Source organism: Pestalotiopsis fici (genome assembly GCF_000516985.1).
Source record: "Pestalotiopsis fici W106-1 unplaced genomic scaffold PFICI_Scf_4, whole genome shotgun sequence".
Classification (NCBI taxonomy): Eukaryota; Fungi; Ascomycota; class Sordariomycetes; order Amphisphaeriales; family Sporocadaceae; genus Pestalotiopsis; species Pestalotiopsis fici.
This window is the reverse complement of record NW_006917094.1, coordinates 3,865,632-3,884,312: the sequence shown is the minus strand read 5'-3', so window position 1 is coordinate 3,884,312 and position 18,681 is coordinate 3,865,632. Positions and strand designations below refer to the sequence as shown.

General features: G+C 50.1%; 8 protein-coding genes across 8 annotated transcripts; 5 read left to right on the top strand and 3 right to left on the bottom strand.

Annotated features, from left to right (window-relative positions):
• Nucleotides 1-1,199: 1,199 nt before the first annotated feature.
• Nucleotides 1,200-3,039, top strand: PFICI_07162 (uncharacterized protein; the record flags this gene model as incomplete). Its single annotated transcript, XM_007835743.1, has 4 exons — nucleotides 1,200-1,312; nucleotides 1,371-1,625; nucleotides 1,678-2,906; nucleotides 2,963-3,039. The coding sequence occupies 4 exons, from the start codon at nucleotides 1,200-1,202 to the stop codon at nucleotides 3,037-3,039; spliced, it is 1,674 nt and encodes a 557-aa protein (XP_007833934.1).
• Nucleotides 3,040-4,131: 1,092 nt separating this feature from the next.
• On the top strand, nucleotides 4,132-5,793 carry PFICI_07161 (uncharacterized protein; the record flags this gene model as incomplete). The annotated part of the gene is made up of 1 exon (XM_007835742.1): nucleotides 4,132-5,793. One exon carries the CDS (start codon nucleotides 4,132-4,134, stop codon nucleotides 5,791-5,793), a length of 1,662 nt encoding a protein of 553 aa, XP_007833933.1.
• A 323-nt stretch (nucleotides 5,794-6,116) lies between these two features.
• PFICI_07160 (uncharacterized protein) lies at nucleotides 6,117-7,355 on the bottom strand (the record flags this gene model as incomplete). The annotated part of the gene is made up of 2 exons (XM_007835741.1): nucleotides 6,117-6,841; nucleotides 7,028-7,355. The coding sequence occupies 2 exons, from the start codon at nucleotides 7,353-7,355 to the stop codon at nucleotides 6,117-6,119; spliced, it is 1,053 nt and encodes a 350-aa protein (XP_007833932.1).
• Nucleotides 7,356-8,315: 960 nt separating this feature from the next.
• On the top strand, nucleotides 8,316-9,887 carry PFICI_07159 (uncharacterized protein; the record flags this gene model as incomplete). The annotated part of the gene is made up of 1 exon (XM_007835740.1): nucleotides 8,316-9,887. The coding sequence occupies one exon, from the start codon at nucleotides 8,316-8,318 to the stop codon at nucleotides 9,885-9,887; it is 1,572 nt and encodes a 523-aa protein (XP_007833931.1).
• A 497-nt stretch (nucleotides 9,888-10,384) lies between these two features.
• Nucleotides 10,385-11,668, top strand: PFICI_07158 (uncharacterized protein; the record flags this gene model as incomplete). The annotated part of the gene is made up of 3 exons (XM_007835739.1): nucleotides 10,385-10,631; nucleotides 10,708-11,586; nucleotides 11,649-11,668. The coding sequence occupies 3 exons, from the start codon at nucleotides 10,385-10,387 to the stop codon at nucleotides 11,666-11,668; spliced, it is 1,146 nt and encodes a 381-aa protein (XP_007833930.1).
• Nucleotides 11,669-12,019: 351 nt separating this feature from the next.
• PFICI_07157 (NAD(P)H-dependent D-xylose reductase xyl1) lies at nucleotides 12,020-13,642 on the bottom strand (the record flags this gene model as incomplete). The annotated part of the gene is made up of 4 exons (XM_007835738.1): nucleotides 12,020-12,055; nucleotides 12,131-12,921; nucleotides 13,419-13,523; nucleotides 13,603-13,642. The coding sequence occupies 4 exons, from the start codon at nucleotides 13,640-13,642 to the stop codon at nucleotides 12,020-12,022; spliced, it is 972 nt and encodes a 323-aa protein (XP_007833929.1).
• Nucleotides 13,643-15,201: 1,559 nt separating this feature from the next.
• PFICI_07156 (uncharacterized protein) lies at nucleotides 15,202-16,129 on the bottom strand (the record flags this gene model as incomplete). Its single annotated transcript, XM_007835737.1, has 2 exons — nucleotides 15,202-15,701; nucleotides 15,757-16,129. The coding sequence occupies 2 exons, from the start codon at nucleotides 16,127-16,129 to the stop codon at nucleotides 15,202-15,204; spliced, it is 873 nt and encodes a 290-aa protein (XP_007833928.1).
• Nucleotides 16,130-16,744: 615 nt separating this feature from the next.
• On the top strand, nucleotides 16,745-18,412 carry PFICI_07155 (uncharacterized protein; the record flags this gene model as incomplete). The annotated part of the gene is made up of 1 exon (XM_007835736.1): nucleotides 16,745-18,412. One exon carries the CDS (start codon nucleotides 16,745-16,747, stop codon nucleotides 18,410-18,412), a length of 1,668 nt encoding a protein of 555 aa, XP_007833927.1.
• Nucleotides 18,413-18,681: the final 269 nt, after the last annotated feature.

Below are 18,681 nucleotides of genomic sequence, written 5' to 3'. Positions count from 1 at the left end.
AATTCTGCAGCATTGCGAGCAACCCAACTCGGTTATCCCTGCCGAAACACCAAAGAGGCTCGAGGACACCCTTGTCCAGGCGCCCCTCCAAACAGTTCTCGTCTCAACCCCTTCGTCCAGCCTCAGTCTCCTTCAGCGCTGCCATCTGAAAGACATAGATTTTGGTCTGGTCTGATACCGCACCAAGTCCACTGCGAAACCACTTGGACGTCTGATCTACCATACTCGTGTGCCTCCTCCCCTGCACTGCGAGAAACCGTTGAGGGCGATAATCCCCCCAAGTCCACTATCTGAGCCCGACTCTTGCCTCCGCCTTGGTCAATTCAAGTGCCCCAAGCCGCCAGTATCTTGGTTGCTCGAATCCACTTCAGCCTCAACCAGATCACTTGCTGCCTGCATCATTAACCTTAAGATATCTCAAGGGTGGCAGGGACCCCAGGTGATCCGCTACCATCTTGACGGCCCGTTCTCGCTTGTACACAGTAACTGTCCGATCTGGGACCATTTCCATCTATCGACACCCCATCGATGAGCAAAACACTTGGCTGGCATTGGCAATGACTGGCTAGGAGGTTTCATGGACCGCTGACATCCGAACAATTGAATCCATTTCTCTGCCCACAAGGGACGGTTCCTCGTGTGCCCGGATCTGAATCCACCCATCAGAGAGACGCCCCTTGTCTGCTCTGCGGCTATTGACAGCTCCTCCTGTGACGACTCGATTTACCCCCCAGGCTCTACCCATCCAGCACTGTTTCTTAACACTGCCTTATACCCACCTCCCGCGTCTGCTGAGGTCTCTTCTTTTTTCCTCTCTTTCCCTCACTCCCTCGCTCGGCGCCAAGGACGTAGAAGATCCCCGCCTTCTTTTCTCCGTCTTCTACTTATCGTTCCTTTCTTCAACTGCTGGATCAGATCGTTCTTTACTGTCGCTTCCTTTTCGCTTTCCTTGCTTTCAACTGTACACTTTTAATTCTTCACGCACCCAGAGTTTGGTCAAGGAAAAGAAGGAGGTAGACGGAATAGGTCGACAACAGATCTGACGAATCGCCTTCATCGACTTCTCACGACAACCATTCTTCGGGCTTGGGTGTTGTGGTCTAAGAGACGGGTCACGTCCGCACTGTCGCAGGTCGACACTCAATTGGGGTTTCAGTCTTGACTTTTTTGAAAAAGAGGAGGAATAGTCGACTGCCAAGATGAGCGGAGGCATGAGCTTAGGAACGCTGATCAAGAAGCAGTTCACTGCTTCAAAATTGATCTTCCACTTTCTCTTCTGGACATTCCACTGGGGTATCTTTGCCTATGGATGGTAGGTTTCGAGAACTTTTAGGCTACTCAAAGTCGGCAGTACTGATTTTCCGGTGCAGGTATAAACAGGAAGCCGATATCAGGCTGGCTGGTTTGAACACCCTCCAATATTCCGTATGGCTCTCCCGTGGAGCTGGTCTAGTCCTCTCGGTCGATGGAATGATCATCTTACTTCCGGTCTGTCGAACCATTATGCGTTGGGTTCGACCCAAGCTCAAGTTCTTGCCGCTTGATGAGAATCTCTGGTTTCACCGACAGGTTGCCTATGCTATGCTGCTGTTCACCATTATCCATACTTCAGCTCATTACATCAAGTAAGTGGAAATGCAGCATTACTATCTTGCAACTTCATCTAACAGCCAATAGCTTCTTCAATGTTGAGAAGACGCAGATCCGTCCAGTGACAGCTATTCAAATCCACTATACTCAGGCTGGTGGAATAACAGGACATGTCATGCTTCTTTGCATGTTGCTCATGTACACGACTGCTCACACTCGCATTCGACAGCAATCTTTCGAGACCTTCTGGTATACTCACCACCTGTTCATTCCGTTCTTCCTCGGTCTGTATACCCACACCACTGGTTGCTTCGTCCGTGACACTGCCCTGCCATTCTCTCCGTTTGAGGGCGCCAACTACTGGAACCACTGCATCGGCTACTTGGGATGGAGATGGGAGCTTTGGGCTGGTGGTTTCTACCTGATTGAGCGTACGTATCGCGAGATTCGCGCCAAGCGTACGACACAAATCACACGAGTTGTTCGCCACCCTTACGACGTCGTCGAAATCCAATTCAACAAGCCATCCTTCAAGTACAAGGCTGGGCAGTGGCTTTTCTTGCAAGTCCCGTCTGTTTCCGGCTGGCAATGGCACCCTTTCACCATTACGTCGTGTCCTTACGACCCCTACGTGTCCGTACATGTCCGACAGGTTGGAGACTTCACTAGAGCTCTCGGTGATGCTGTTGGTGCTGGATCGGCTCAAGCCAAGCTGTACGACGGTGTTGACCCCATGGGAATGTACGAGGTCGCTTTGCAGAATGGTCAACAGATGCCTCTGCTGCGAATTGATGGCCCTTACGGTGCACCAGCCGAGGATGTGTTCGACAATGAAATTGCTGTGCTCATAGGTACTGGTATCGGTGTGACCCCTTGGGCCGCTATCTTGAAGAACATTTGGCACCTTCGCAACAGCCCGAACCCGCCCGCCCGACTTCGCCGTGTCGAGTTCATCTGGGTCTGCAAGGACACTGGCTCTTTTGAATGGTTCCAGACTCTGCTGTCATCTCTCGAGCAACAGAGTAGCGAGGCTGCCCGCGTTCCCGGAAGCAGCGGTGTTGAATTCCTAAAGATCCACACATACTTGACCCAAAAGCTGGACATGGACACCACTCAGAACATTGTGCTCAACTCGGTGGGCGCTGAAGTTGACCCGTTGACTGAGCTCAAGGCACGCACCAACTTTGGCCGACCTGATTTCCAGCGAATGTTTGAGACGATGCGCGATGGTATCATGGATCGTACCTACATTAGTGGTTTGGAGGGTAGCATGCAGACCACAGTCGGTGTTTACTTCTGTGGTCCCTCTGCAGCTGGTCAGTAAATGTTTGTCCATTGATGAAGAACAACAAATGCTGACTTTATTTTCTAGCACGTGACATCAAGAAGGCAGCCAAGGCCGCAACAGTACGGGAGGTCAACTTCCGATTCTGGAAGGAACACTTCTAGTTGTGCGTATATTAGTTCGTGGTTGCGATATTCTTGCATATACCCATTTTGGAAGCGCTCATACTCTAATGAGAAGATGCACCTTGCTTCAATAAATATGCCATGAGATCTCATTTGGGCGCGAAAATCCCGACTGCCATGAAGGGGGTGGGCTTCTTTGTGCTTACAACATATATGTATAGTTGCGTGTGGCAAGCTTCCTTACGTGCTACAATCATTTCATATTCGAGGGACACGGTTATTGCTTGGTCAAGGCGGCCATAGTTATACAGTATTTACTTTTCAGCGTTTCTTGTGTCAAAATCTACAGATATTCAATGTATTCAAAATGTTTCAGTGGGCGTGTGTTGAGCGACAGTCTGCTTTCGATTTCTGTGATGATAATTATTGCCTGCCCTCTGTCAAGTCCTGCCTTTGACTTGTCGAAAATCATGTCAAGCTTTTATCGAATGACATCGAATGATACCAAGAGATTTTGACAATGGCAGCCAATTGAAAGCCATCTGGGTCACACTTCTTTGCCGCGGTCATGTAACCAAAAGTGTCGCAGCTTTTGCTTGCATGAGTTGGGGGTGATCCGAAAATGACACCACCGTAGAATGAGGGTATGGTTGACCCGGGCCGGGAGATGAACGACTGTAAAAATCACATGAGCCGGGAGTGGCTATAATGAAAGTTGAAGAAGTTTACAATGGAGAAAATCTTTAGAGGATGTAAACTTTGGTACATACCTACTTTGGAGTGTTTAGAGGGAATACCTTTATTAGTGGGCCCGAATGCCGATCCTAGATCCCCGCCCGCCCCGGCACGCAGAGCAGACCTCTCAGGCTGGTCAGGCACCACCGATTTGGTCACTGGCTGGTCACAAACCACAAAACCGCAACATATGCAACGCCGCAATTAGGGTGGCGGTGCAGCCCTGGACTATCAACAACATGACCTGATCACCAGTGCCTGTTCATCCCATATGCCGCTCCCTTTCGTTTCATGCTCGAAAGGTGTCACAATAAGCAGCAAGGGCAAGGAAAAGGAACACGAAAGGAAATCGGGGTTCAAGGTCCAAGGCAACAAAAAGCAGAGAAGGCATCAGTCATGGCAGCCGCAGCCAACAATCCCCAGCTGTTGCCTGTGAGCAAGTTGACTTGTGGTTTCTGCGGTTTTGTCTCGCCACACTTCAACGCTGACCCTGACAACGTGTGGGCGCCCTATTACCGGGCCGTCTATGCGGTCGGGCCGCGGGACTCGCACGAACCACCACGGCTGTCCGGCGTCGGCTTCCACAGGCACCACCAAATAGACAACTACCTGCCGGCGCGCACAGAGGAGCGCTGGGACGATGTTGTTATTTCTGATGAGAACGCGCAGGGGTTGGACCTGACAGCGTTTGGTAACCAGACTGGACCGGCACAACTCGTGCGGATCCGCGATATCAAACCGCCGGGCCCCGAAGTCCCGACCCACGAGCAGTACGACTATGCCTGGGGCTTTCTCTTTCACGAGGCGTGCTGGTCCGTCCTAGAGCAGGCCTTGAAGCCGTCCGAGGTCGACATTGCCGTGCTCTGGAGGATCCTCTGTTCCGTCCCCTGCGGCAGCGAGCTTCCCAACTGGGGCCACAATTATGGTGGCCTGTACATGGGCACCATGCGCGACCAGGCCCGGGGCGAGCACTTTGTTCTTCTCGGCCGGAATAGCAACCTAGTCATACCGAGTACCTTTTCGAATCCCTTCAGGGTTCCCGAGCTGGAAAGACTAGTGCTTCAAAACCGCATAGTGACTTCGCCCGCAGCACAGAACAGAGACGACGGCAACACCACCGAACCGGATCGTCAGGTGTCGGGGGTGGCGACGCCAGGGGCGAGGGATCTTTTTAGAGTCCTGCCGCCCGAATTAAAGGAGATGCTGCTGTGCTACATGAAGTCGGCAGACGCAGCGGCCTTGCGTCTCGCGTCGCGGGCTCTGGCGTCCACGCCGTTGACGCAGCACTTTTTCCAATCACGGTTTTGGCCGGGCCGAGAGATGGCCGTCTTTTTCGACGCCTTCCTACTGCCAGCCGCCGAGATGCGTGGTACCGACTGGCGTCGATTGTACTGGCAGCTCAAGATACGGCTCAAGTATAATCGCGTCGGCCTCGGCGAGCGCAATCGGCTCCGCCTGTGGACCTCGACTATTCGGCCCCTTGCCGACGCCATCGACCATATTCGGTGGGGCATGAGCGAGCTCAAGGGCGGGCCGGACTGGCGGTGGACCGGCTCCGGTGAGGACGCCGGTGCTGCTCTCGATGCCGACTGGAAGATCTGTCGCACCGCCAAGCTGCAGGCCCCCATTGTATTTGGCGAGATTAGAAGGGTCGTATACCGTGCGGAAGCCGAATTACCGGTTGGCGCCATAGTGACTGGTGTTTACGTCTCCTTTATTGACTTCTTCGGGGCAAGATATATCACGGGCTTGCGCTTTGTATTTCAAGGCGTGGATGACGTGGAGCTGGGGTATATCATGCGCAACTCGGAAGAGTACTTGCCCATTCTGAGCGGCTGCCTGGCCGGGTTTCACTGTGCCACTGACGAGTGCGGATTTCGGGCCTTGGCCTTGGCTGAAGGCAAGAACGTGGTATCTGAATACTTGGACTGGGCAGGCCAGCCGGAAGCTCTGTCCGTGGCGCCGCTCAAGACGGCTGCAAAGGATGGCTTGCAGAGAGTCAGAGCTTCGTTTGATGTAAGTGATTCCGCTTTGGCATTAAATTTGATGCATGACTAAACTCTTACTGTGATACAGGGTTTTAGACTACAAGCACTCCTGATTCCGGAGAAGTAAATGATAAGACAGGCGGATTTGTGCCACCAATATTGTTGATTACGCAATTCTCGTGAGTCCCTAGTGCGACCACTCAATTTGTGGCTACTATCTGGCCTTTACATAATCAAACTCATGACGAGGAGTCCTTGTTCCGTGAGTTGGTCTAACGCAACCTCTTATAAGGCAATCGGAGTGCTGTACAGCACTCGTAATTATTGACCTATATTTGAGGACACTGGTCAAGGCAAACTGCAATTGTATTGCTCAAGACACTTTCCTGCATGTTATTCGCGAATGCGCCTCGCGAGAAAATCGGAGACTGCCCTTCGCCCTTCTGCTCTAAACATGGTATCGTTGTGAAATGCACTTTCGACAGCTTTTCTCTCAACGGGTATCTCCAGAGCTTCGGCTCTATCATATAGTTTCTGGCTCAAGGCTGCAGGCACGAGTTCGTCCTTGGCCGCCTCAAGTATGAGCATTCTCGGCCTTGCCTTGCCCTTGTAATACCTCTCTGATATCAAGCCAAAATTCTTCCAGCTGTCCAGCTGATTACGCAGAAATGGCCACAGGTATTTATAGGGGAGCCATTTCTGTGGATACAACACCTCGAGCATGGCACGAATGGACGTAAAGGGCGTTTCGAGGATGATGGAGTCCAACTCGAGGTTCTGTGGCACCGAAGCCTCGGCTGCCAAATTTGTAGCCACACCGGCGCCGATGGACTGGCCCCAAAGCACAAGCCTGCCAGTTCTGTCCGTTGGGATAGCCAGGGCTTTGCTGTCGATATTTTTACCATTTCGATGTTGCCGCGATATCCAGTCCAGAGCTGATAAAGCATCGAGTCTAATGCCCTTCTCGGTGGGCCGACCCTTTGAGGTCCAGTAGCCGCGGTAGCTCAGACAGACAAAGGTCAGTCTGACGCTTCTCGAATCATCATGCAAATTCCTCTTCAGCATTGCCAAGGTTGACGAGATGTCTGGAAGCCGCGGTGGGGTGGACGATGCATTACCTGTTACTTGATTTCAGCTCTTTCTTCCTTCTACAAGAATCTGCCACTGGCCAGCAGACAAAAAGAGGGCAATTAGATGCGGACCCTGAAAATATAAAATATAGAAATTCACGTCTGGTTCTTGAACTTTTGTGCCATGTCCCCGTCCGGCATCAACGTCGGCAACGCAGAGAGCCAGATCTTTACCATCGGCGGCACGAATCCTCTCCTCGCGCCAGGAGATGCCCGCACAGCGGCTGGCGTAGTCCTCGATCTTTTCCGAGCGGGCGTTTGGCGGCAGGCCCGGCATGTAAATGATTTTATTCTGGAACGTGACCAGCATGCAGCACTTCCACGTCCAGAGCGCGACGAAGAGGCCGCCAAAGTAAAGTGGGGCGAGAGCGAGACCCTCGAGGTGAAAGTGCCGCCTGCATGTGATGGACACAATGCGAGGAGGAGGAGGCGTGGTGAGTGGTGATTGAACAACGGGTCTGATATGCAGCGCTGTCACGGCGCGCTGGCGAATGGAGTGCATCCTGGGGCCAAAGTGTTGTTATCTTTCTGAAAAGGTCTCATGAATAAAGGGTGACAGCATCATCACGAGCATTTGGGCATCTTGATGATGATGCTTAGGCGTTTGCTGTGAGGGACGGACTATATTTCGGGTAGGGTTAGGTAATGTTGAAATTGGTAGGGTGAACATTTGAAGAGCTCGTTAGGTGCAGTTTATAGTTTGAGCCACTAAAGACCCTTGAAAAGGCCAGTGTGTTGTGAAGGGATTCCTCTATTTCGGGGCTGCGCTAAAAAGCTAGGTACCTACCGGTTAGTACCTTGATGTAGTATCTACCTCAGGTTTTGCTTTTAATTTGCATAAGAATTGATGTATCCAAGCCTCAAGGTGCCACCAACCCCAGTGACTTGGCTGGCGGGATCTGCACCTGTCTTGAATTGCAAGTTCGACAACTAACCTCGGACAGCGACTACGATGATCCATGGAATCGGAGCTCTGGCAATATCTAATCGGTGGCACATACTATATAGATTGCCAACTGGCGGGATTGACTGATCAAACCGTCAGGAACCATGGTCCACGTCCACCATGACAATGACACACAAAGATCCTGTGATATTGACATAGCCAATGCATTGGCGAGGCAGGCGAACGAGGGGTAAGCACAGAATATATTGGTGGAAACCAATTTATATCGACAATTAGCCACCGGAAAATTTATTTTGAATGATGCTCGTCGTCTGGGTAAACACTTTGCCCCAAGAGTTGCAAACGTATTGGTGCGTTTATACTGGAAGACTATTACTCGGTCAGGAATTGCCATCATTGGATCCTCAGCATTCTCTATACTCCCCGGGTGGTTTCTTTCTCCGCTCACCTCCTCGACATATAAATACACAAGCATTGGGTCAGCCTATTGATACGTAGTTGGTCACTAAATCAGGACTCGAGAAATTAAAATACTACATGAGCCTGTAATTTATAATGGCCAGCAAATTCTCGGTATCGCCAATTGCCATGGCCTTTCTCGCAGGCCTGGGCTCAGCCGCTGATGTACTCAAGCTCAACGCGCCGACATCCTTGGCCGGGGCTTCCATTGAGCACTTGCCGTCATTCTCGCCCCTTTCCATTGAGCCAGCCTTTTGGGTAGAGTTTGTTGGAAATGCAAGCGAGCCCAATGAGCTCTACATGAAGCTCATTTCAAATATAGTAGAGCGTGGGGGGCAACCCATTATCCGCCCAGGCGGCAACACCATGGACAGTATGATTTTCGACAGCAACGGCGGAGATCCGGTACGTACAATGGGCACAGCTGGCGAAGTGTATCGCACCACAGTTGGTCCTGCTTACTATGAGAGCTGGGCAAATTTCCCAGACGAGGTCTTGTTTATTTCGACGCTCAATTTTGGCAATGACAGCCTACAAATTGCTCAGGACTTGGCGGTTGCCTCGGTGAAATATCAAGCTGAGAGGGTCAAGTCCTTTGAGCTTGGTAACGAGCCCAACTGGTACCCGTCAACTCGATGGAATTACAGCACAGACAACTATGTCTCGCAGTGGAAGAACTGGACAGCAAGTATCGATCAGGCTATTGATACAGCTGCAGAGGAGGAGAATATAGCGTTTCCGGATACAAGATGGGTGGCGTCGTCTGCCACCACGGACGATGCAAGTATTCAGATTCGACCTGTCAACATCATCCCCGCTGGGATAGACTCCGAGAACCAGGTGCAGCAATATTCTATACACTCCTACGTGTACAACACCTGTAGCGCTGCTGGCGCCGCGATATCGACCATTGAGAATCTATTGAACCACACCCGTATCATTACATTTGCTGTCGAGAGGGTTCTACCCTCTGCAACAGCAGCGCTTGAATCGGGCAAGCAATGGATCATGGGAGAGTTCAATTCCGTGGCGTGTTCGGGCAAGCCCAATGTCACGGACACATTCACGCAGGCGCTATGGGTCATTGACACCGAGCTCACGTATGCCACACTCAATGCGTCCTCGGTCCATTTGCATCAAGGCGCCACCCTGGTGCTCCAGAGCAGCACGCAGACCAACACGCCGGGCTACTCTGCCTACAGTTGGGTTTATCCTCGTGATAGCGACAAATGGGGAGAAGCTCGTGCCCTGCCTAGCTACGCTGCCATGTTGTTCCTAGCTGAAGTATTTGCCCAGCCCAAGACGCGCGTATTATCTCTGGAGGCTGCTCAGGGCGTCGATCAGGATCGCTTCTCAGCCTATGCTACTTATGTCGACGACAAACTTTCGAAAATCATCCTCTTGAATCTGGAGCCATACTATTCCAACTCGACGAGCGATTTTACTATCAACTTGGACATTTCCGAGTTTCTCCCAGCGGGAAATGCATCTGCTTCAGTAAAGAGACTTACAGCCCCGTCCGTGGATGAGCAGGATACAAGCCAGGTTTTGTGGGCTGGTCAATCTTTCAAGTATGGAGATGCAAGCGGAAATTTGACGATTGAAAAAGTATCAGCAAGCAAGATTGTGAACATCAGAGGTAGTGAGGCGATCCTGGTGGAACTATAGTTTCTAGGTTTTGAAAAGCCTCATAACTATTCCATCAGTCTGAAAGCATGCATGTCTAGTACAAGTTACGCTAATACAGATATATTTTAAATATTCCTCTTTCCGGAAGACTTGGCATAATAAGCAAAATCTTACCTCTTGCGTTTAAGATTCTAGCGCCAACGCATGAAATTCTAGTGCTGCATTATAGCGCCTTTTGGCAAGGTACCCCGCTGTTGACAGTCTTGTCCCACCGACCCTGAGCCCTGGGCCCTGCGCGTCCAGCAAACCCTTGCGTCCATCCATGGGTGGTATGTAATCACAGGTGTGCCCCGCGTCGAGCGACAAGTGATTGATCAGGTCACATCAAGACTGGAGCAACCCAAAAACCTGGCATTCAAGCACTCTTCTTCTTCTACTTCTACTACTACAACTTCTCGTCTCTTTTTGGTACTATTTCCAAACTCGCGGGAGCTGATTCAACGATACCCTCGATATCGACCATCAACTGCGCCATCATGCCTGCAACTACTGAAGAGAATGTTCCGCAGTCGCCCAGCCGCCACATCGAACTGGTAGAGGACGAGGCTCATTCGGAACGCGGCGATGGCAACGCCAGCCCAGCCCTGACAGATAGCAAAGGCTGGGATGGCAAGCTCCGTGTCGACCGTGCCGCTCTCATACAAAACCCTGAGGCTCTGTCGGACCCGGAATACTCAGACGACGAGAATGTCTTGCCAGGCGAAGAATTGGCCGCCGACGAAGGTGAGCTCTTGTGAAATCAAATCGCTGCCTATTCCTACTTCCCCCCTGCATGTGACTAATCTGCTCCGTCTTATAGATCTGCTCAACGATGAAGACCCCGAGACCGAGGATATTGCCCTCATACAATCACGTATTGGAAACATTCCCGCTTTGCATCTCGAACGCTTCAAGCAAGTCACTCGCCTATGCCTCCGCCAAAACCTCGTTCAGCATATCGAAGGCCTGTCCCCGCTTGGCCCTACTCTCGAAGAGCTGGATTTTTACGACAACCTCATTGCGCACATCAGAGGCTTGGAGGATTTGACAAACCTCACAACGTTGGATCTCAGTTTCAACAAGATTAAGCACATCAAGCACATTGACCACTTGACAAAGCTCAAAGATCTATTTTTCGTGGCAAACAAGATCAGTAAGATTGAGGGTCTAGAAACTCTGGTGAACCTGCGTCAGGTTGAGTTGGGATCAAACAGGATTAGGGAGATCAAGAACCTCGACACTCTTAAGAACCTGGAAGAGCTCTGGTTGGCCAAGAACAAGATCACCGAGATCAAGGGCTTGTCTGGTTTGCCCAAGCTGAGATTACTAAGCATCCAGTCCAACAGGATAAAGGACCTAACACCTCTCCGTCAAGCGCCACAGCTTGAGGAGCTTTACATCTCACACAACGCGTTGGAAAGTTTGGAGGGTCTGGATGGAAACCCCAACCTGAAGGTCGTGGATGTTTCCAATAACATGATCCAAAGCCTAAAAGGCCTTGAGAGTCTCAAAGAGATCGAAGAATTTTGGGCAAGCTACAACCAAATTGGGGATTTTGCCGACGTCGAACGTGCTCTCAAGGACAAGGAGAATCTAACGACGGTCTATTTCGAGGGCAACCCTCTGCAGCTGCGCCAGCCAGCGCTATACAGGAACAAGGTCCGACTTGCTCTACCGCAAGTGCAGCAGATTGACGCCAGTAAGTGCTACAATATCTGTTCTTTTCATGAAAACTCTTGTAGAAGCTGACTTGGATCACAGCTTTCGTCAGGACATCGTGATCTAGCTTACATTGTTGGTCTAAAGGAAGAAGCCTTTTCTTAATGCATAGCCAGGCGTTCGGGGGTTTGAATTTGCATCGCCATTTCCGATATGGTGAATATACGCCATGATGGGTTTAGAAGGTTTCATTGACGAGTTCTTCCACAGCTTTGCCTCAATGACATCAAAGGTTCACGCCAAGCCTCGAATCATTTTATGTTCTGGCTGTGTTGTCACATGATAATGCGGTGATACAAGTCCACCCACGTTTCTTCTTATTCTCTACTTTATGACTGTTCCATATAAGTATTCTTCAGTCACAGTCGGTCTCGTACCCAAAGTATACTCTGGCTCCAAGGCGCCATTCTATTTTAACCAAAGATCCACATCTTTTGAGTGTCAAAGTACTGTTGTTACACAGTGGTCAGCATAGTTGTATTAAGGGCCTGCTTGGTGATCACACAATTAAGGAATTTGCTTACATTCGAGGGCTGGTTGAAGCGAATACCAGAGTCCTTGGCTGAGATCTTGTCGATATCCTCCTGGTCGAGGTCAAAGCTGTTGACATCCAAATTCTGCGCCAGGATCTCGGGACGGCTTGTTTTGGGAATGACAGCCAGTCCGCGCTGTGTCGCCCAGCGAAGCAGCACCTGCGAGGGTTCCTTGCCGTGTTTCTTGGCGATGCCGGTGATCAGGTCGTCCTTGAGCAGCGGCACGAGAGCCTCGGCATGCTTGAAGCCGAACTCGAGGAAACTGGCGGGGCCAAAGGAGCTGTAGGCCGTCACGGCGATGCCCTCCTCCTTGGCCAGGTTGAGCAGCTCCTGCTGCACGAGGTACGGGTGGTGCTCGATCTGCAGCGTGGCGGGCGGGATGCGGGCGTAGCGCAGCATGTCGTAAATGAGCTGGGCCTGGAAGTTGGAGATGCCGATACTCTTGGCGAGACCGGCGTCGACGAGGGCCTCGACGGCCCGCCAGGTGTCCTGGATGGTGGTCTTGGACTTGACAATCTGCGACTTGCCGTCGTGGTGCCAGCCCGGAGGGTAGCGGACCGAGGGGTCGACAAACTTGAGCGCGCCCGGAAAGTGGATGAGGTACAGATCAAAGTAGTCAATGCCCCAGTCCGACAGCTGCCGCTTCACCACGGGTTCGACCTGCTCCGGGTCGTTGAACGTGGGCCATAGCTTGGACACGATGAAGAGCTCCTCGCGCTTCACGAGGCCTTCCTTGAGGGCACGGGCGACGCCCTCGCCGCATTCCTTTTCATTTCCGTAGTCTGTAGACAGGAAACTTTTGAGTCAGTCATGAACCGAAAAAAAAAAAACGTCACTCAAAATTAGTCAGTGTGAAATGTGGCACGTGGTGTTGAACCAGATGCAGGAATGCCAATAGATTGACTATACCGGAGCCGCAATGTCTCAAACCCCTGGTCGCTATAGAGCTTGGCGGAGCTTCCCTCCTCTGGGCGCCAATAGGGTCCAAGACCGTTTCTCCGGTTTGATAGACAAAGCGGGCTTCAGGGTCTCTCGATCGCGGGGTAATTGCCAAAAGTCAAGTCACAAGAAGTGTAGGTTCAACGATGGACGTCAAGACTTTTTTTTCCCTTCTTGTTCCCCCCTCCAACTCGGTGCTTTTGCTGGCGAGAAAAGAGTAGAAAGATAGTCTTGGCGTCATCGCTGTAAGACATTGTGTAGTGGAGGGCATCATTGTTATTTCGGAGGTGAGAAAGAGGAGACGAATATGGCAAGGTCTGCTCTTCTTTTTTCTACTTACCGCAAGCTCCGTCGAGCAATCTATAGCCCGCCTTGATGGCATTGTAAACGGTGTCGGCGCATATCTTGTTGTCAACCTTCCACAACCCAAAGCCCACCTGGGGCACTAAAGATGTTATTGTCAGCCCTTTTCAATAACTCGAACTATATCTGGCCCAGGGAGCTCAGCAATGTGGACTACTCACTCTCATAGCCGCTGCTGAGCTTGATAGTTGAGCCCGTCATATTGCGTCTCTCGGTGTGATTGTAACGTCTCTGTTGTGGTAGTACGGCAGCGATGCTGCAGCGTTGATTTGGCAAGCCTCGTGTTTTCAGACGAGTTTGCAGAGAAATAGAGTTGGAGTAAGAAAGAGGACGTGACGGGAACCAGCAGAGAGCGCTGCGGAAATGCGGGATCAAACTCTTCTTATACATTTTTTTTGGTGACCTTTTGAGTTATGTATCACGGGTATCTTCAAGAGAGGGGTTTCCTGTCTATCATATGCAGGCGTGTGCCGTTCATGCAAGTGACTCGGTATATGCCAAAGGACCCCGAGAAGAGGACAAGGCAGAGCAGGTAATTAGAAAAGAAAAGGAAGTTGAGGGATAATATCATGCTAAACATGTATACTTGTTAAGATATGTTCCCTGGCTCAATATCCATGACACTTTGAGCTACGGGCCTGTTTGAGGCGAAGCTTGTCACAAAACATGATAAAAGCGCACGAATCAGAGTCGTCGTAGTACCGTGAGAATGTGTACAGTCCTTCTTCTTAGGCCAGTTGTTGGTTCATCACCCGCCTATTCAAGCTATTTCCTACTAGATAACAACTGAATTGGCGCAGCAGTAAACAATATTTCGTCTCTTCCTTTTCGGCCACTTTTAAAACCTGCTTGTACATGTGGGTAGATCGGTACTTTGCTAGAGATACAGGCGAATGCTGTTGCTCGTGGTGGATCTGATTCAATCATCCGGTGCTGGGCGGCTGCCTTTAGTGGTATCCTATTTAGCCTAAAATGGTCGTCGGCTCCGGGGGGCCGGGGGCCTTTCCCCAAGTGCGCGAGCGGGCTGGAGATATTGGAAGAGCTTATGGGAATTTGTATATGCGTCTCACTCACTTACTCACGAAAGTAAATGGCAAGAGGCTCAAAATACCATTGAATGAATCTTTACTAATCGAAGGATTATTTTTATGGCGAATGTCCCTTGGGTAGGTAATCACCGTTAGCAGAATAAAACGAAACGTTCCGCCACTTTCATACATGTTGGATGCCAGACCGCTTGCCTTGTATCATGTAAGAGTTGTGCAGCGAATAGCGGACTATTTTCATGCCTTATATGAATATCAAAGGGTATGGCTGAAATCAATCAGGCTTTCAAGAACATACGAAGATCGATATCCTCCCCCTGATACCACGATTTGTTCTGGGGTATGTTTGTGATCAAAGTAGGGAGTGGATAAAATGCCCTACCAAACATGAGATTCACTATCAAGGTAGTTCTTGGTAGACACAGATAATCAGCCGAGAGAGGGCATGTGTATTCTACCAAGCGAAGCTTGACTATGGTCATGTGTATGGAGGATGCAAAAGTTTCACACAAAGGATGATGGTATACCGTGCCTACCCGACCCGTTGGCGTCTCTTGTGCACCCTTTCCTGTCTGGTGAACGCCGGATGCTTCCTATAGACCTTAGCCTCCGCCTGATCCAAGTTGTAGAAAGACCATAAGAACAGCTGCGTAACTGCAAATTCCCTGGGTCAGCTTGTTGCTCCAGATTCGGTACCTAGATTGGGGACTTGACTTACGCTGCCGTGGCCCCGAGGGCCTCGAATGGTTTGGCAACCATGGCGAAAGACATGATCAGCAAGAAGGCAACAATGAAGATTGTAATAACAGCCAACTTCATCGGTAGAGTTTGTAGGGATTGGAGGATCCAAATAGGTGCGATCAGCATGAGCAAACCAACACACACGATGAACCCCGAGACAAACCCATCGATTCGTTTATCAGAGTAGTATGATATGTATTTATCATCGTATAGTGGAAGCGAGGGCTCCCGCTTTTTGTCTTTCCAGAAGGATAGAGTGCGGAGACGGAATGAGCCATCAATCACACGGCGCAACGGCGTTTTGGTTTTATGCGACACAGAAACAAGGTCGTTATCTAAACTTAGATAGTTCTGCTCGCATCGTGCGATCGCCTCAAAGCCGTGGTTCTCGTGCCAGTTTCTGATATTTTTAACGTCTCTATTAGAGGCTTGAGGGTATTTTTGTAGTGCGGATTGCTGTAGAAGGACTTGGTCTGAACATCGTCAATTAATAATGGTATGTGTGTAAGGGAAAAAGAAGAAACTCACTATACCGAAATATTCCCTGGGAAATCTTCTCCAACAATTCCTCTCGATCTTCTGCATCGTTGCGAAATGTCCCATTATGAATATCCACTGCACTCCTTTGGCTATAGGCTTCATCCAGCTCGTTCAACTCCTCCTCAAGCTCGGTCAGTTTGTCCTGCATCAGCAAGGCGACACGAATATTCAGATCTTTGAAACGCCGCAAGACAAATAGATCGTCATCAGATGCCAGAAAATTTGCATATCTTCTATAACCAACGTACTTCCAGGGTTTACGCTGGACTTCTAGATCCGTAGGCTCCGTGTCAAGTGAATGACGGAGTTCGATCTCTTGCTCAGTGGCCAGTGTTGACTGCCTGCTGTCGCAGGACGCCATATTGCCGCCCCGAAAACGTCTGTGTCTGAAGATGTCCAATATTCAATTTGTTGTAACCTTTGCAGAATCACACGAGAATAAAACGTTCAACGAAGGTCACTGGTCTGAAGCATGCATGAACAGCCAAGGCCGGACAGGTGATGTATGATTCCTAAGCCTGTAGATGATCATCGTAGACGATTAATTGAATACATTAGCGCAAGGCGTCCACCCACAGGGTAGAATTTGAGCAGAGGCACATATTCGACTGTGCTAGGGAGAACAGCGGCGTGGGGTCCAATCGTTATACGACACGCTACAATTTGCTGCATACGTGCATGTATAAAAAGTGGCAGTGCTTCATGAGCCACCCTATGTACATAGGTTGCCACCCTCCACAATCCGATGGCAAGGCTCTTGTGAAATTTGCCCAAGGCAGAATGCGAAGCAGAGGCGCCCGGCCACCGCGCGGACGACGAATTTTTTTTTTTTTTTTTGAGTTTTCCTACTCTCGACGCGTGTGTACTTTTTTGATTAATACTCTGTCTTTCTCACAAATGAGTACCAATATTTCATGATTTGGGACTTTAACAAACCTGTACGGCTTATACTTACTCAAAACGTCTTATCAATACCATGGAATCTACACCAGAGATCCCAATTGATGCTCATACTAATATAACCAGCTTGAAGCTCAAGATCGCCAAGGCTAAAGAGCGAGAGGCACGTAGTGCCAGCATCGATCTCAAAGACCACATATCTGGACCAATTCCAGCAAATCGTCAAGTTCCCGTAAATGTCGCCAGACGGAATGATCGAGTCGTTTCTCCTGATCCACCACCGGATAGCCGCCCAGCTGCAAAGACAAGGCAGAAGCCCAATAACTCACGGGGCAGAAGGAAGGGGACTCTTTGGCCTGGAGGGGATGGTGATGGTGACAGCGATTCTGATCCCGAGAAGACGGGCCGCAGTGACACCAAGGACGCACAAGTGGTGACCAAGAAGAGAGGCGTGGCAAAAAGCGAAGACGTAGATCATTCCAATGTTATCGATGATTCCTTCGCGAGGAGCCTTGTAATTGAAGAGAACGAGAGAGTCAAGCAATTGCGCGATCTCCGGGAGATTGGGGAGAAATGGGAAGAGATGAAAGAGGAGCGAGGTGATCACGAACGAAAAGGTCATCAGATGAGGGAAATGGTCAGAGCTCTGGAGCAATCTGGTCCTGGTGGCCCAGTCCGCCAGAGGCTTCTCGACTTCGACGGCCGACTCCGGGAATATCTCAACGACATTCTGTACGGCGTCATAAAAGACAACGGGTGGGAGAGCGCCGCGCAGATATTGACCGAAGAAGAGGAGATCGTGCAGTGGCTCGAGATGAGCGTTCTAGGACGATGCGTCGAATTCGATGGCTGGCAATTCTCAAACAAGCCGCTGGATGAACGCATTTCTCTCGCACTAAAATCTGTGGAGGAACAATGTTGGAGGTCGAAGTATTTCGCTCTGGCTCTGGAGATAAGACAAGAATACCTCGAATCGGTCCCTCAGCCACCCTCATCTGATCCAGCTCACGAACCAGCGGAGCCTTGGACCAAGGACATGGAGTTCGCTATCAAAGAGTATTTGCTGTGGAAATGCTCCAAGTCACAATTCTACCGAAAACCCAGATTTATTGATGAGCTTGCCGAGTCATTCTGGGCCAAAATCGTCAAACAAATGGTCAATAGTGCTACGACAGCAACTTCGCTGTCTACGCCGGATGGAGAATGGCTTCAGCGTTTCGAGCAATCGAGAGAGAGTGGGCACTTGAAAGCAGCCTACATACACTGGGTCATTGGAGATGCTGACCCGATCAAAATCGAGCAGCTGTGCAAGGAGTGGCACAGAGTGAAACGGGAAGATGCATTGGATCGATACCACCGTTCAATGGGGTCGATCAAGTTGAAAGTCGAGCAGGTCTTCTGTCCTGGGATTGTGAGGGATGGAGAAGTTTCCTTGTTATTATTGAAAGGCGGGTTCCCTACAGGAATTCGTCCAGTTTCGCCCAATGAGCTCAAGAATTTGGGCTGGTTTCGCGATGAAGAGAGAAGAGGCTTCAACTTTTGGAGGTGCGAACGAATTTTCGAGGATGGGACTGGGAATTGGCTCAAAGTTTGTATGAGTGGCAAGGTTCTTGGTGCTTTTTGCCTTGAAAACTTGGGTTCTGCTCTTCAATACACTGACGACGGCAAGGGCGGGTGCGTTCTGAACCGCAGGCCTCTGAGTAGTGCAGAAAGACTCGCGATCTTTGGCAATTCAAGAGCATAACGGTCTTGACTCTCAACACGGTAGCGATATTGATAAAGGATACGAGAAGGATTGAATTTTTTCTATTTACCTAGTCTTCCTTACTTTGATATAACGGCTATACCATCGTCCAATCAACAAGAATATATATATATAGCCAAGTGCTTCACTTGCTGTTATGATAAATGCGCTCAGCTGCGGGCATTCAATGACTGATAAACCCACGTTCAGCGAGGGAATCTGTGAAATGAGGGAGTAAAAGCCTTCACAAAATAAATGTCAGTAAGACT